The 13807-nt window shown below is 36.1% G+C and overlaps 1 protein-coding gene across 2 annotated transcripts in view; it reads right to left on the bottom strand.

The window, feature by feature from the left end:
• ARHGAP15 (Rho GTPase activating protein 15) overlaps positions 1-13807 on the bottom strand; it is a 625244-nt gene that overhangs the window by 546746 nt on the left and 64691 nt on the right. For both annotated transcript variants that reach the window (XM_004577187.3, XM_058664454.1), the window contains exon 3: positions 8055-8123. In XM_004577187.3, coding sequence (XP_004577244.1) covers positions 8055-8123 — 69 coding nt within the window. The remainder of the gene's footprint in view (positions 1-8054; positions 8124-13807) is intronic.

Genomic DNA, 13807 nt, shown 5'->3' with positions numbered 1-13807 from the left:
TGTGATCTTTCAGAAATGCCAACAATCATCTAGCTACTATGTCTTATTTCCTGAGTTTTTTATTTGATGTCCCCTGAAAGCACTACGTAACATTAAATGGCTGGGAACATCAGCTATTTGTCTTGATTGGAATCCAGCCAGTGTGCCAGCATTGAGGGAGTGTGCAGCAGACACATCCTTGCTGCGATCCAGATGAGAAGAATGAATGGCAGCAGGAAACCCAAATAGCACCTGTTCATCAGCCTACATTGGAGACAACAGACAAGGCAGAAAAGGGAAAGACAACCTTTGATGAATGGTGACAATCATGACACAACGACCAACCTGTAACCCTTTGCACAGACACTGCAATTCTCTATGTGAAGGTTTCATGTTGTTCTCAGACACAACTGCAAACAATGAACTTTCATCTATACCAGTTCACCAAAAGACTATCCTTAATTTTAGGCTTATAAACTCCCATCATGTTTTACTTGGAAGGGTTGACCTTTTAGCACCAGAATCATATAGTCCTTATGCCTCTTTCTAATAATTTCTCTGCCTAGGTATTTAAGTTCTTACTCTTTCCTTTCATTATGATTCTGGCAACCATCTGACTCCAAGTCTTTTGATCATAGAAAGTGGGTTACTTAAACAGTCATCAGAATATTTTCCTGTAATAGACTATGACACAGTCCCAAAGGGTCATTATCTCTATAATACTGACAAATACAATTTTTCTGGATTGACAAATTTTAGACTGATTATAACTCTCAACTGGAATAACCTATACAAAGTGTGTCATCATGTAAAACTTTCTGTATGCTTTTTAATTTTTCTGTAACAAAACTATGCATCAACTCTTTGTAACTGCAACCCTAGGCTACCACACTTTTCAAATACTTCTGGCATTTGATTCTTTTCCTATTTAGTAAATAGGCAGTTGCTCTGCTTTTTCTGAACCTTTGATGGATCACACACAGTACTTTCTCTGTGTTCTTCACTGTTATGATGATTTCTTTGAAAAAGCATAGGATGAGAACACATTTGATTATATTGTTTATTACCAAATGATGCTTATCTTTCCTTCATTAATCTTCTTTTCTATCTCCACTACCCATTCTTCCATTGTTTTTCTTTTCCTGACATTGTCTTCAGGTTGCACTCTACTTTGGGATTTATTACTTGTGTTTTCTTTCCAATATCCAATTTTTACTATATTCTTTCTTTAGTACTATTTTTGAATTGCTAACTATGGTTTGGAGCGGTGGTATATACATTAGAACAGACTTGAAAGTATGGAAAATCACTTTAAAACTAAGCTTATGTCTGTACACATACTAATGGTTTTGAAAGTCTTTAATAATTAGTTTTAGAATTGCCTTAAATATAGCTCAGAAATCAAATATGTTGCTATTAGATACATGCATTATATTGTTTGGCCTCACATAAATACATGCTTTCCTGTGGGTACATTCTTTTTAATAGTGGTAAACCAGAATTTTCTCACCCTGGATACAATGATCATATGAAAAAGAAAGCAGAAGAAAAGCAAAGAAAACCAGTTCTGCATCCTATGTGAGCAGGGCTCAGAAGAATTCTCCAAAGAGTTCCTGAGGGGCTGGTGGTGACTCCAGATCCCATAGTTAGGCACGTTTGGCCATTGTAACTTATTTTTACTCTTCAGGACGTTAGTTGAGTAATGCCTGCTTTGATCTGTTCTGTTCGCACTCAGGATGAGAGGATACAGCCAGTTTCATGGCCACTGACACTCTTGGACCACCTTTTCCTGCTTTGGCTTTGGCAAAGCACATTCTACATCTAGGCAAGTGCTTCCCCCCCCCCCATGATATTAAGCCCCTGTGTATTTTAAGGGAAATTATACTCCTGTATCTATCTCTAATTTATTTGCCCCTAATTTATCAAAATGTCATCTTAAAGCTGCTGTTTTTGATGTTCAAGAACTTCTATAAGCTTTTTTTTTTCTTAAGCCTTTCATGTTGTAACCAATGTGTTTCAGTTGGTCACCCAAAAGAAGTCTAGATTCTGTTTGAGACATGGACACCTCTTTTTATCTCAGGGATGTTGTGCAGTCTTCCACAGTTGTTTTTGTATCTCTCCTCTCATCTCTGTCCCCCAGTCTCTATCTTCCCTGGAATATATATATTTGTGGCTTTGATTTTAATGCATTACTCATTCTTTGCCTGTCATTGGAGTTCAGTAAGAATGGTCTTCTCAGTTACTGTCTGGGTAACTTATTAGTTTAATTCAATTGTACTGTAACCTAATTTTAATCTAAGTAGTAGGGCAGAAAAGATTGCTTAATGTTACAGCCTTTGTTGTTGTTGTGTGTGTTCTTTCACTCTAGCCTAGAATTAAATGAATTTCAAATGTTGGCTTGAATAGGACAATATTATAATCTGCTTCTGTGTTTCAATGGCTTCTGGACATCTTACCATCACCTCGAGGCCCTTCATGCCCTGAGCACCGCCTTCCTCTCCCCACAAATCCTGACCATTTCCCTTGTGTATTATATTCTAGCCAGTATGGCATTCTTGCAATTTTACAAATATAAAATTTTGTCTGTACTCCCCAACCCTTATACATGAGCAAATAAGCATGCTTTTGCCTAAGCTAAAAACAGACACAAGAAATAAAGAAAATTTGTTCAGATAGTGTTTTCTTAGAATCATTGTATGGCTTATATAATCTTTTACATACGACTATTTGAAGATCTGAGAGGGTATTACTTAAGATAATCTAATTTTATATGACCAGAGTAGAATGTTGAAAGAATGAAAAGCTTTTGGATTTTTTCCCAGTATAAGGAAGGTTCAGCCTGATCAATAGAATTATTCCTCCAAAGTGACTATCCTTTGTCTTAAAATAAGAAAACACTGTATTCCCACAATGTCTTTCATCCTAAAAGCCCTCACAAGTATTAATTAATCCAAAAATGATATCTGGCTCCAAAAGGTAGAATCTGTGACTTGAAGGTTTATCTGCAAAAAGCCTGCTTTGCCCCCAAGCCAAGGCAACTTTATGAGCTCTGTCCTCAAAATCCTCCTAGCCCAGAAGGAAGCAGATGATGTTCTGAAACCCGCCACAGGCTTTTGACTCCTGCAGGGTTATCTGGAGACATGTCTTAGGCTCTTTTGATAAGAATAAAAACGATAAAGATTTAACATGTTACAAAATTTGTTATTTCTCTTGAATACTTTTTTGGAAAGATAAAAGTGCCATGAAAATGATTAGGTCTATGAACAGTTTTTAACATATGTATACACAATCAGGAAATAAATGCAGAATAGTGTATTTCATGCCAGATCTTTAGCACTTGGGAAGCATCTATACTGATTCTCTGGAAATGACATCTATCTCTTACATTAGACGTCTGGAAATGACATCCACCTCTTACATTAGACGTCTATGGATTTGCATACCATGTTTCACAAGTGTCAGTGAACTGAATAATTTCCACCGTGAAACAGACTCCTATTAGGAATACTTTTGCTCAAGATTCAAAACAAATGCATTGTCTAACCAAGTTGATCTCAATCATTCACAATCGCAGGTTAGGTGAAAAATGCAGCATGGCAATAAGATACCTTGGCAAGTTTTACCTAAAACCAGTATCTCGTGATTCCTGATAAATGTTCAGAAGAATTCTCTGAATAAGCAAGACAAATGAAATGAGGTTTATGTAGAACAGTTTTTTTAGAGAAAAAAGGACACATGATGAAAATCATGAAGAATAATATCAAATGAAAGTGATTCAGTGTGCATTATCTCTTAGAGCTCATCTTGATCGATGTCATCAAGGCAGATTATTTCTAAAACGTTTTGGTGACACAAGGGGACAACACTGACTTAGTGGAAGTAAAGAGATGTGGAGAGATCAGAATAGATAGCATGTGATAATGTTAGAGGAAAATAAGTGACTCTAAGTGCAAAAATATATCTGTGGGTATATATTTAAAATTAAATTAGACAAAGAAAATTGCATAGAATCTGGAAAATAAATTGAGTTGATGTGAATGGTGAGGAATAATTTAAAAGAAATCTGATTTTTATCTGAGAGAATTGCAATTATTTTGGAATTGTTCACCATAATAGATAATTCATCAATAAGTGGCAAAGATAACAATTCTGCCTGTAAAATAATGTTCAATACAAAATTTATAAATCATACAAACTTTGATTCAAGTAGAAATAAGTCTAACATGACCTATGTTTACAATACTCAATAAGATAAAAATATAAAAGCTCAGAAAGAGGGCCCTGGGGAAAACTCAGGGCTAGTAAATCAATTGATTTGTGCTTCTAGAAGGTTATAGATGGAGTGACTGCATGTGTATGTTCAGGATAGTGCTGGCGAGAAAAAAGGATTGAAAAAGACGCTAAGCTAAAGAGCTTGAAAAATTATCAATTCTTGCTTCAGTATTTTTTTCCTTTTTAAAAGATTTATTTATTTATTTATTTATTCATTCATTTATTTATTCATTTTTGGAATCACAGATTTACAGAGAGAAGGAAAGATATTTTGTCCACTGGTTCATTCCCCAAGTGGCCTTAATAGGTGGAGCTGAGCCAATTCAAAGCCAGGAGCCAAGAGACTCCTCCAGGTCTCCCACAGGGGTGCAGCATCCCAGGGTTTTGGGCCAGCCTCTACTGCTTTCCCAGGCCACAAGCAGGGAGCTGGACGGGAAGTAGATCATCTAGGATATGAACTTGCACCCATATGGGATCTCAGGGCATGCAAGGTAAGGATTTATCCACAAAGATGTAGCACTGGTCCCCACTTCAGTACTTTCTTTCCAAGGTTATTTGAGCTAGAATAGAGTACTGAGTATTCTAGTATCTATTACTATTGGGCATAACAATATGTCATGATATAACATTGAGTATCTAGAATGTTTAATATACCACCCACATTTTTGATCATTCAATGGGCAATTAACAAATAATCTTAATGTAAGTATAAATTAAAAATATTATTTGGGGGGCTACTATTGTGGCATAGCTACTTAAGCCTCTACCTACAGTGCTAGCCTACCTCCAGTTTGAATCACAATTTTTCCACTTCTGATCCTGCTTTTTGCTAAATGCAAAAATGCTTTCTTGGAAAGCAGTGGAGGATGACACAAACGCTTGGTCTCGTGCACCCACATGGGAGATCCAGAAGAAGTTCCTGACTTCAGATTGGCCCAACTCTGGCTGTTTGGGAGGGAACCAGTGAGTAGATCTCTGTCTATGTCTCTTTGTCTCTGCTTCTCTCTTTGTAACGCTGCATTTCAAAAAGAAAAAAAAATCTTAAAAAATAAAGAATACATTTTTTTTGCTATTAAATTTTCCCTAACATTATTCCATGTTTGATATATTGTCATAGTGTCCATATCATTATAAAGTAGATTATAATACTGGTTAATTTAAACGATAACCATATTTGAATTTTAAAAACTCACAATTCATGAAACATTTATGTAGAAAAATTGGAACTATCTTAAGACATACAGTTTTGTGTGTATATTCATGAACACATACACAAACACATACACACACATACACAAAGCTCTATTTTAATTAAATACTTTGTTCCACTAAATATTTCAGTGTAAAATTTGGCATGAACTGTTAAGATGCAGCTCTTTATAAATATCTATTACTTTATTTTCTCCTTAATTCAAATTTATACGACATTTGACATTTGCTTACAGAACATTATTTTTGTTTTCCTGTCAGAAACCTATAAAGTGCCAGACTTCATAGAAATTTCTAATAGTGAAACAGTGATTAAGGGACAGAATCCCCTTAAAACATCTTAAAGATCAGTAAGAGATACAAAAGCAAATAGTTAATTTGGGTGTAACAGGGCAGGCATAGAGGTGAGGCTAAGCTGTTATAGCCAGAGACCAAAAACTCTATTGCTAATGCAAATTTGAAGAATCATAGAAGATATATCCAAGAGAAAATTCTTTTCCTGAAGCTGAGATCATAGTAATTAATTTTGGAAACATAATATTGTTACATTTCAGTATAACAAATTCATTATACATATCTGAAAAACATTTATTAATATTGGCAATCAATGTAATAATGTTAATCCTTATTATCGTATTATTACATCAACCAACAAGCATTTTTTTCCTGAACAAGCACTCATGCCAAAAAGCCATTTCAGAAGTACAAAATAATAAAGAAAATGCAAATCATTACTTCTAATTTCAAAGTATTTAAAAGCAGTCATGTAACAGGTCTCTTATCCATGAAATACAAGTTAAATAGTGTATAAGTACATGCTGGAATGTACCTTCAGGATCAAGGCCCTGTCTAAATCAAGTTGCCATTGTGATATTAACGATTCATCTATGGAACTATATAATACACAAAACAATTCAGGGATCATAGCAGAAGTGCATTAGCTTGATACTGTCAAAAACAGGAAGCCACTGAAACTTGGTAAGGAAAATAAATAGTAAAGATATTATATAGGAAGATGGAGCTAGCATTTCAGTGTGAAGTAAAGATGTGTGAATTGTAAGCTTGAAAGTAAAAACAAAAGCCTTTAGCTTCTAACTCAGGGAGCCATTCAGTACATATGAATTGAGTGATATCCATGTTCCGGGAATTGCCACTGCTAAAATCAGTGAAAGTAGAGGACAGAGTCCTGGACTCACAGAATTTATACCCTAAGGCTATAATAAATATAAGAAAGTTGTTTCATATGCCACATGGCAATAACAAATACAGAGAAAAGTAAATACAGGTGAAAAGGAAGGAGAATTGGTCAAAATGGTGGGTGTTTGTTATTAATTTGATTTTTGAAAAGAAGAGAACACTTCTAATAGTTGATATTATAACAGAGACGGGAAGGAAATAAGTAAATGAAAGTTAACAAATTTATTAACACAAAACTTTGTTGTGATATGCAGAGGATCAATAAGTGGAATGATCCTGCAGAAGAGTAGTGATATTAACCTGCAGGAGGAAAAGGGAGCTGATGTCAGAGAGGTAGCTGGAAACCACAGAGTGGTGAGCTCCTGGATGCTGTTCAGTTTTAACTTGTAGGTAAGCTAGATCCCAGGGAGGATTTTGAGCTGAGAGTGATATTATGGTCTGGATTTTTGTATCGCCTCAAATCCATATTTTTGAAACCTTAACCAACAACCAGATGGCATAAGGAGGTGGGGGATTTGAGAGGTAATTGGGTTGTGAAGGTAGATTTCTTAGATATGAGTGGATTTATAAAAAGAGCTTCAGAGAGCCCACTCACCCTCTGTCTGCTATGTGAGGATACAATAAGAAGGCAACACTGTTCATCCTGGAAAAAAGCCTCAGCAGAATTCAGCCATGGCTATATCATGATCTAAGGCTTCCATGCTGTAGTACTGACTTACAAACAAATGCTTGTTGTCTCTAATCCATTCTGTTAATGGTATTTTGCAAGAGCAATTTGACTAGGGCTAGTGACATCATCTAACTCACATTTTGACAACACCTTAGCAGCTATGTTAAAAACAGACAGCTGAGAGAATGAGCGTGAGCAGACGGAGAAGAGGCTATTGCATTAAATCACGTGACAGATGAGGCAGTACAAAGGTACAATGAAGTGAACAGATACAGCTTGTAAATAGACTTTCTAAGGCTCTAGGAGAAAGTCAGGATTACTTTAGGATACATTTAGTTTGGGAAATTATAAAAGATTGAGACTTCTGTTTTGCTATCAGACTCTCAGAAAGCACACTCTGAACAAACGATGCCATTTTGGACAAGCCCACGCAGCAAGAAATTAGGAGTAGCCTCTGCATTACATTCCTAAAGGAATTCAACACTGTGATAGTTATGCAAGCGGGATGAAAAGCAGATGGTTCTTTGGTCAAGCTTTCAGATGAGACCCTGATTTTGCCTGACATCATGAGGGAAACCTTTTAGGTAGTCTGAGCTAAAGCATACTTCTAAACCATGTCCAACTCCTGAGCTACAGAAACACGAGATAGTAATGTATGCTCTGTTAAGTTGTTGAATTTTGAGAATTAATTTCATAGTTGTAGATTTGGAATAAAATAATTACTCACCAATTGTTCCAGTGGAGGGATGACATCTTTCAAGAGATGCTGTGAATGATTCCGCCTATGTCGGGATATCTGCAAATTTATTGATATTTGACTAAATTACATTACTTTTCAAAAAAATCTATAAATCATTTTAAAGCATAAGTTAGTAAGTGTGCACATATTTAAATTAATTCAAAGAAGTGAATATAGTAAGTATAATTGGAAAATTAACCAATTTGCATAAAATGTGTACTCAAAAATAGAAAGTTGCCGCAATATTCCATATCCTACATGCTCTTATTATCATGCAGTCTTGTTACACCTCTCATCTAGTATGCAGTTCATGTTCTTTCATTGGACCTGGGCCTACATTAATGCAAGACGCAATAAAAACAAATGACAACAGTGTTACCACTTCATGTGTAAAGGAAAATGCCACACACATTCTTTTTGTTCTCTTGAAACTCTCAATCTTAGAGAACAGTCACAGGGTTGTAACGAAATGTAAACTATCCCCATACAGATTGACAATAAGGAGATGCCTCATGGATTTCCCAGCTGACAGATACCTGGGATTTCAGAGCAAAGTCAACATTAACTACCACCCATGTGAGTATCAAGACTTTCCCACAATTCCTCCTAACTATGGTTTATCTCTAGTCTTCAAGCTTCCCAGCTTAGGGACAAACTGATGTTAATGCAGTTAACTCGAGATTTAGCAGATCTTAGCCATAATAACATCACTGCTTTACACCTCCGAATTTCATGGTGACATGGAATGTAGTCACAGTGACTGGAAAAATATTTTATGTTGAAAAACTGCATTTACATGCTCAGATTATGTTCATATTTTAAGATGGTTATACAAAAATCATACAATAATGCAATAAATGCTTTAGGGACAAATACGAGTATTATTGTTCCATTCTCTCAAGATATACTGTAGACAAATTATACAGAAAAATATAAAGGGAATACTAAAGATTTATAATTAAATCCTGTGATATTTGATAAACAGAAGTACTCATAATTTTGCATGAAGGAGAGGTGGGTGATGGGCAGGAGTGAAAGAGACAAAAACAGAGACAAACTAAAAGGGTGTGGGTAAAAAACTAAATAAAGCAGGTCTCTATTTAGAAAGTAATTTTGCTGTCTTTGGTTACTGCATATCTAAGTGACTGAAAAAATTACATGAATTTCTGTGAAGATTTTGAGGGAACTGTATTTGAAAGGAAACCAGAGATCATCATTGTAACATAATAGGTTAGACTGCCAAATAGAATATTAGCATCCCACATGGTGTCAGTTTGAGACCCTACTCTTCCACATCTGGGAGAGCAATAATACATGGCTCAGATGCTTGGGCCCCTGCACCCATGTGGGAGACCTGCACAGATGTCTAGGCTCTTGGCTTTGGCCTGGTCCTGGTTGTTGTGGTCACTTGGACCATGAACCAGCAGATGGAAGACTGCTCTCTCTCTCTCTATCTCCTCCCTCTCTCTCTGTAACCCTTTCAGATAAATAAAATTAAATCTTTTTTTAAAGATTTATTTATTTTTATTGGAAAGGCCAATTTTTAGAGAGAAGAAGAAACAGAGCACAATCTTCTATCTGCTGGATCAGTCCCCAAGTGACTGCACTAGCTGTAGCTGAGCCGATTTGAAAACAAGAGCCAGGAGCCCCATTCACATCTCCTATGTGAGTGCAGGGTCCCAAGGCTTTATGCCATCCTCTACTGCTTTCCCAGGCCACAAGCAGGGAGCAGGATGGGAAGTGGATCAGCCGGGATACAAATCAGCACCCACATGGGATCCTGGCACACACACAAACAAGACTAAACACTGAGCCATGCAGCCAAGCCTAAGAAAATTAAATTTAAGGAGAGAGAGAGAGAGAGAGAGAGAGAGAGAGAGAGAATAGAAAAGCAGAAGAAAAAGCAACCAGAAACCTGGCCCCAAAGCCAATGTGCAACAGTGACATCCCAAATCCAAATGTCAGTTTGTGTTCTGAGTGCTCAGCTTTTTATTCACGTCCTTGCTAATGCACCTGTGAAAGCAGTGGATTATGGGCCAAGTATGTGGATCTTTAGCAATTATAGATAAGATCTAGATGAAGTCCTAGTTCCTGGTTTTAGCTGGCATGCATGGCCTGTCCACTGCAGCCAATTTATATGTGTAAGGTCTCTGTTTCCTGCCATTCAATGGAACAAATAAATCTTTAAAAAATTCTGTATACATACATTTTACACTTGGTTGTACCCAAAAGGCTGAGAAGCGATGTATACATACATTTTAAATAAATAATAAGCTTTGAAGACATTCATAAAAATATCATTTTAGAATCTTTTATCTGCTCCACTAGATTATACACAGGATTATGAGGAAAGTGAGAATCTAAACAGATTGTTTCCCATTTGTCCCTTTTTACATGTGGCCCCTAATGGATAATGACAAAAAGAGCATACAGACAATCAGAAAGAATGGAAAACAATGGACATTAAAGGTTTTTCCATGACGAACAGCTGGGAACCATCTACACAGCATTTTCTGCTAACAGGGACTTATTTTATACCAAGTAATATCTACTTCTTTATCATGCATTCCCATATTTTATTGTCAGTAAAATTTTTAAGACACCAGTATTATATTACCCTTTTTAATATAAGTATAAAAATACAAATAGAAACAGTTTAACTTTGAAAATCTTCATAGTGGGCCTGGTGCAATGGCTCAGTGGCTAAATCCTCAGCTTGCATGTACCAGAATTCCTTGTGGGTACTGGTTCATTGCCCAGCTGCTCCACTTCCCATGCAGCTCCCTGCTTGTGGCCTGGGAAAGCAGAAGAGAATGACCCAAAGCCTTGGCACCCTGCACCTATGTGGGAGACCTAGAGGAGGCTCTTGGCTCCTGGATTTGGATTGACTCAGCTCTGGCTCTTGAGGCCACTTGGGGAGTGTACCAGTGGACAGATCTTTCTGTCTGTCTCTCCTCCTCTCTGTAAATCTTCTCTTTCCAATAAAAACTTACTCATTCTAAATCCGCGTTTCCAATAAAAATAAGCAATTTTTTTAAAAACAAAAACATTACAGCTAGTAGTCATAGGTGATATTTTAACTTAATTGCTTCCCCAGCTACATACACATACACCCAAAGACACATACAATCACACACTCCCACCTGTGCCCACAAAATTCATAGGTAACTATAAAGCTGAAAACTGCCTTTGTACAGAGAAAAATGTTTGCTTTTTGCTAAATTTGCTGTTTGTTTTATTGGAGAGCAAGACAGAAAGATCTTTGATCCATGGATTCACTCATGGATTCACAATCTGCACTAGACAAAACATTAGACCTCTGGACTGGAAGGAAGCACCTGTTTGAGCCCTCACTTGTTGCTTCCCAGGGTGTGCCTTAACAGGAAGCTGGAATGGAGGCCAGAGCCGAGTCTCAAGCCCTGGCACTCTGATATAGAATGAGAACATTCCAAGTCAAGTTTTAACGCAGTGCCAAATTCTTGCCACAAAAACGATGCTTCTAGGATGAAAAAAATCAAAGGGAGCCAAACTCATAAATTTGTTCACATTGTATGAGAAGCTAGAAATCAGACTTCAATTTTGTTATAAGTCATCTTAATATTCCTTTAGGCGAAGCAATATTGCTGATGATTCCTAAATCAATAAATTAGCTGATTTATCATGTGCAACCAAGTTATGAAGATGGTCAGAGGGGAACTTTTGTCACCTGCCTTTTGCCTTCATGCCCTTCTCAGGAAAGCATTAGGCAAAGAAATGTTATCATTCCAAATCAAATTGCTTTGACTGAGACATGATTTAGGACATTCTGTGTCCAAACTGGTTTAATTGCCTCAAATACATATCAGTGAAAGAATATTTGAAGTCATCTTTATATATTATGCTTTCTTGAAATTATAAGTATAAAGAAAACTTGTCAAACAAAACTTCATGAAGCAAGTTTTAAGGTAAAGGTCTCTCCCAAGCCATAAGATAAATATGAGAAAGCTGTTCTTGTGCATATGGAAGTATTTATTTCTAGCTTATTAGTATTAACATAAAAGTTGATAAAGTCAGGTCATCTCCTAAGAAATATCTAAAGACACCAGATGTGTTAATCACCAGTTATTATTCATCAAAATGACTGTCTTCTATCCAGACACTCAGTCCCCAGTTTCCCAAAATTTCCAACTGGACTAGACCAAAGTGAGAATCTGAGAACTCCATCTGGGTCTCACCCTTGGATGTAGGAACAAAAATCTAAAGAACAGGTGCTAAATATGTATATATATCTACTGGTTACGAAATACATCTGCTAGTAGTATTGCAAAAAAACATGTTTCACTCTGATGCCTTTTTCATTACCAAAATATTCACAGCATTTGCATGCATTTGACATGAAAAACCTATTTTTGCCAAATAGATTCTAGATGAGTCATGCTGATAATAAAGAGAGCCATTATTGGATCTAAAGTCTGTGTCGTTTTTACTAAAACCGTTAAGTATTATTAACTTTTATAAACTTGAATAGCAGTAACAAGGTCAGCTATTCTTTGATACAATCAAATTAATGTGCTCTTCATTCCAGAAATATTACTTCTGAGGAAATATGAATTTTTTGATGCATGTCCTACCTTACTTTTCCATTCCCAATGTCACTGAATAGTATATAGATCTTCCTTGTAAACATAAATGGACAGGAACACGTCTGCTAAAAGTGAGTGTACACAGCCTCATTTACTTGGCTGGATCTTATAGGCATACATTATGGCTATTGGTTTCACTTTCACTTCAAATCTTACATTTGAAATTATTCTGAAATTCCTATAGGTCAGTTTATGTGTAATATTTTCACACACACACACAAAAAGGCCTTGACCATTCAATGTCTCTGGCCTGTTTACTAAAATATTACTCAGGAACTTCTTTTGATGTGACATGGTTTTATCTTACACTCTTGTATCACCGTATCCTGTATCTTAAGGAAATGAATTACGATAACAAATACTTGAACTGACACTATCTTTTCCTTTGATGAGTAAACAGAATGTCAGACATATTGTGCGCACGTGTTTATGTAGCTGTGGATGATACCTTTCCAATAATGCCATCCTACTATTAAATTACAGTGACTTGTAGTCAGGGACTACTTATAGCTACAGCTGAATAAACTTGAAATATCCATATCTTTTGACTTACCTTCTTAAGACCCCAATATCAGATTAATCTACATTACTCACACCCTTTTAGATCAAGTCTGTGTTTTTCCATCTTTGTTATATGCCATCACCATGTTCCACTGCATGCCTGCAGTCCCCTCCCCAGGTGGTTTAGCTTTCTAATTGTGCCCAGAAAAGTGGGAAAAAGAAAAATTTCAAAATGTGTGATGCATATTTTTCTCTAAACTCTTCTTTGTTCTTATTAGAATATGCATCATAATTAAAATTTTCAAACATCATTTCCTGCAGAAAGAGAAATTATACAGTCAGTTTTACAAAATGTCTTCAATTTTTCTTCATCCCTTTTTCATTTTTATCTATTTAAAGAACATGAAGCTGATGGGTGGGATTAGTGTGTGATACATTACATACTGTAAAAATAACAGAATTTAGGCATATTATTTTCCTTGTGTAGGAGGGTCTACTATGAAAGTTATACATAAACATGAAACATTCCACATAGCTCTGATTTTAAATAGATTACCATTTTTGATGAAAGTTTATATCTTGTGGCTTAGAATTGAAAGAAAATCACATGAAGAAAAG

The sequence above is a fragment of the Ochotona princeps genome, chromosome 5 (genome assembly GCF_030435755.1).
Source record: "Ochotona princeps isolate mOchPri1 chromosome 5, mOchPri1.hap1, whole genome shotgun sequence".
Lineage (NCBI taxonomy): Eukaryota > Metazoa > Chordata > Mammalia > Lagomorpha > Ochotonidae > Ochotona > Ochotona princeps.
This window is presented reverse-complemented; position numbering and strand designations above follow the sequence as displayed.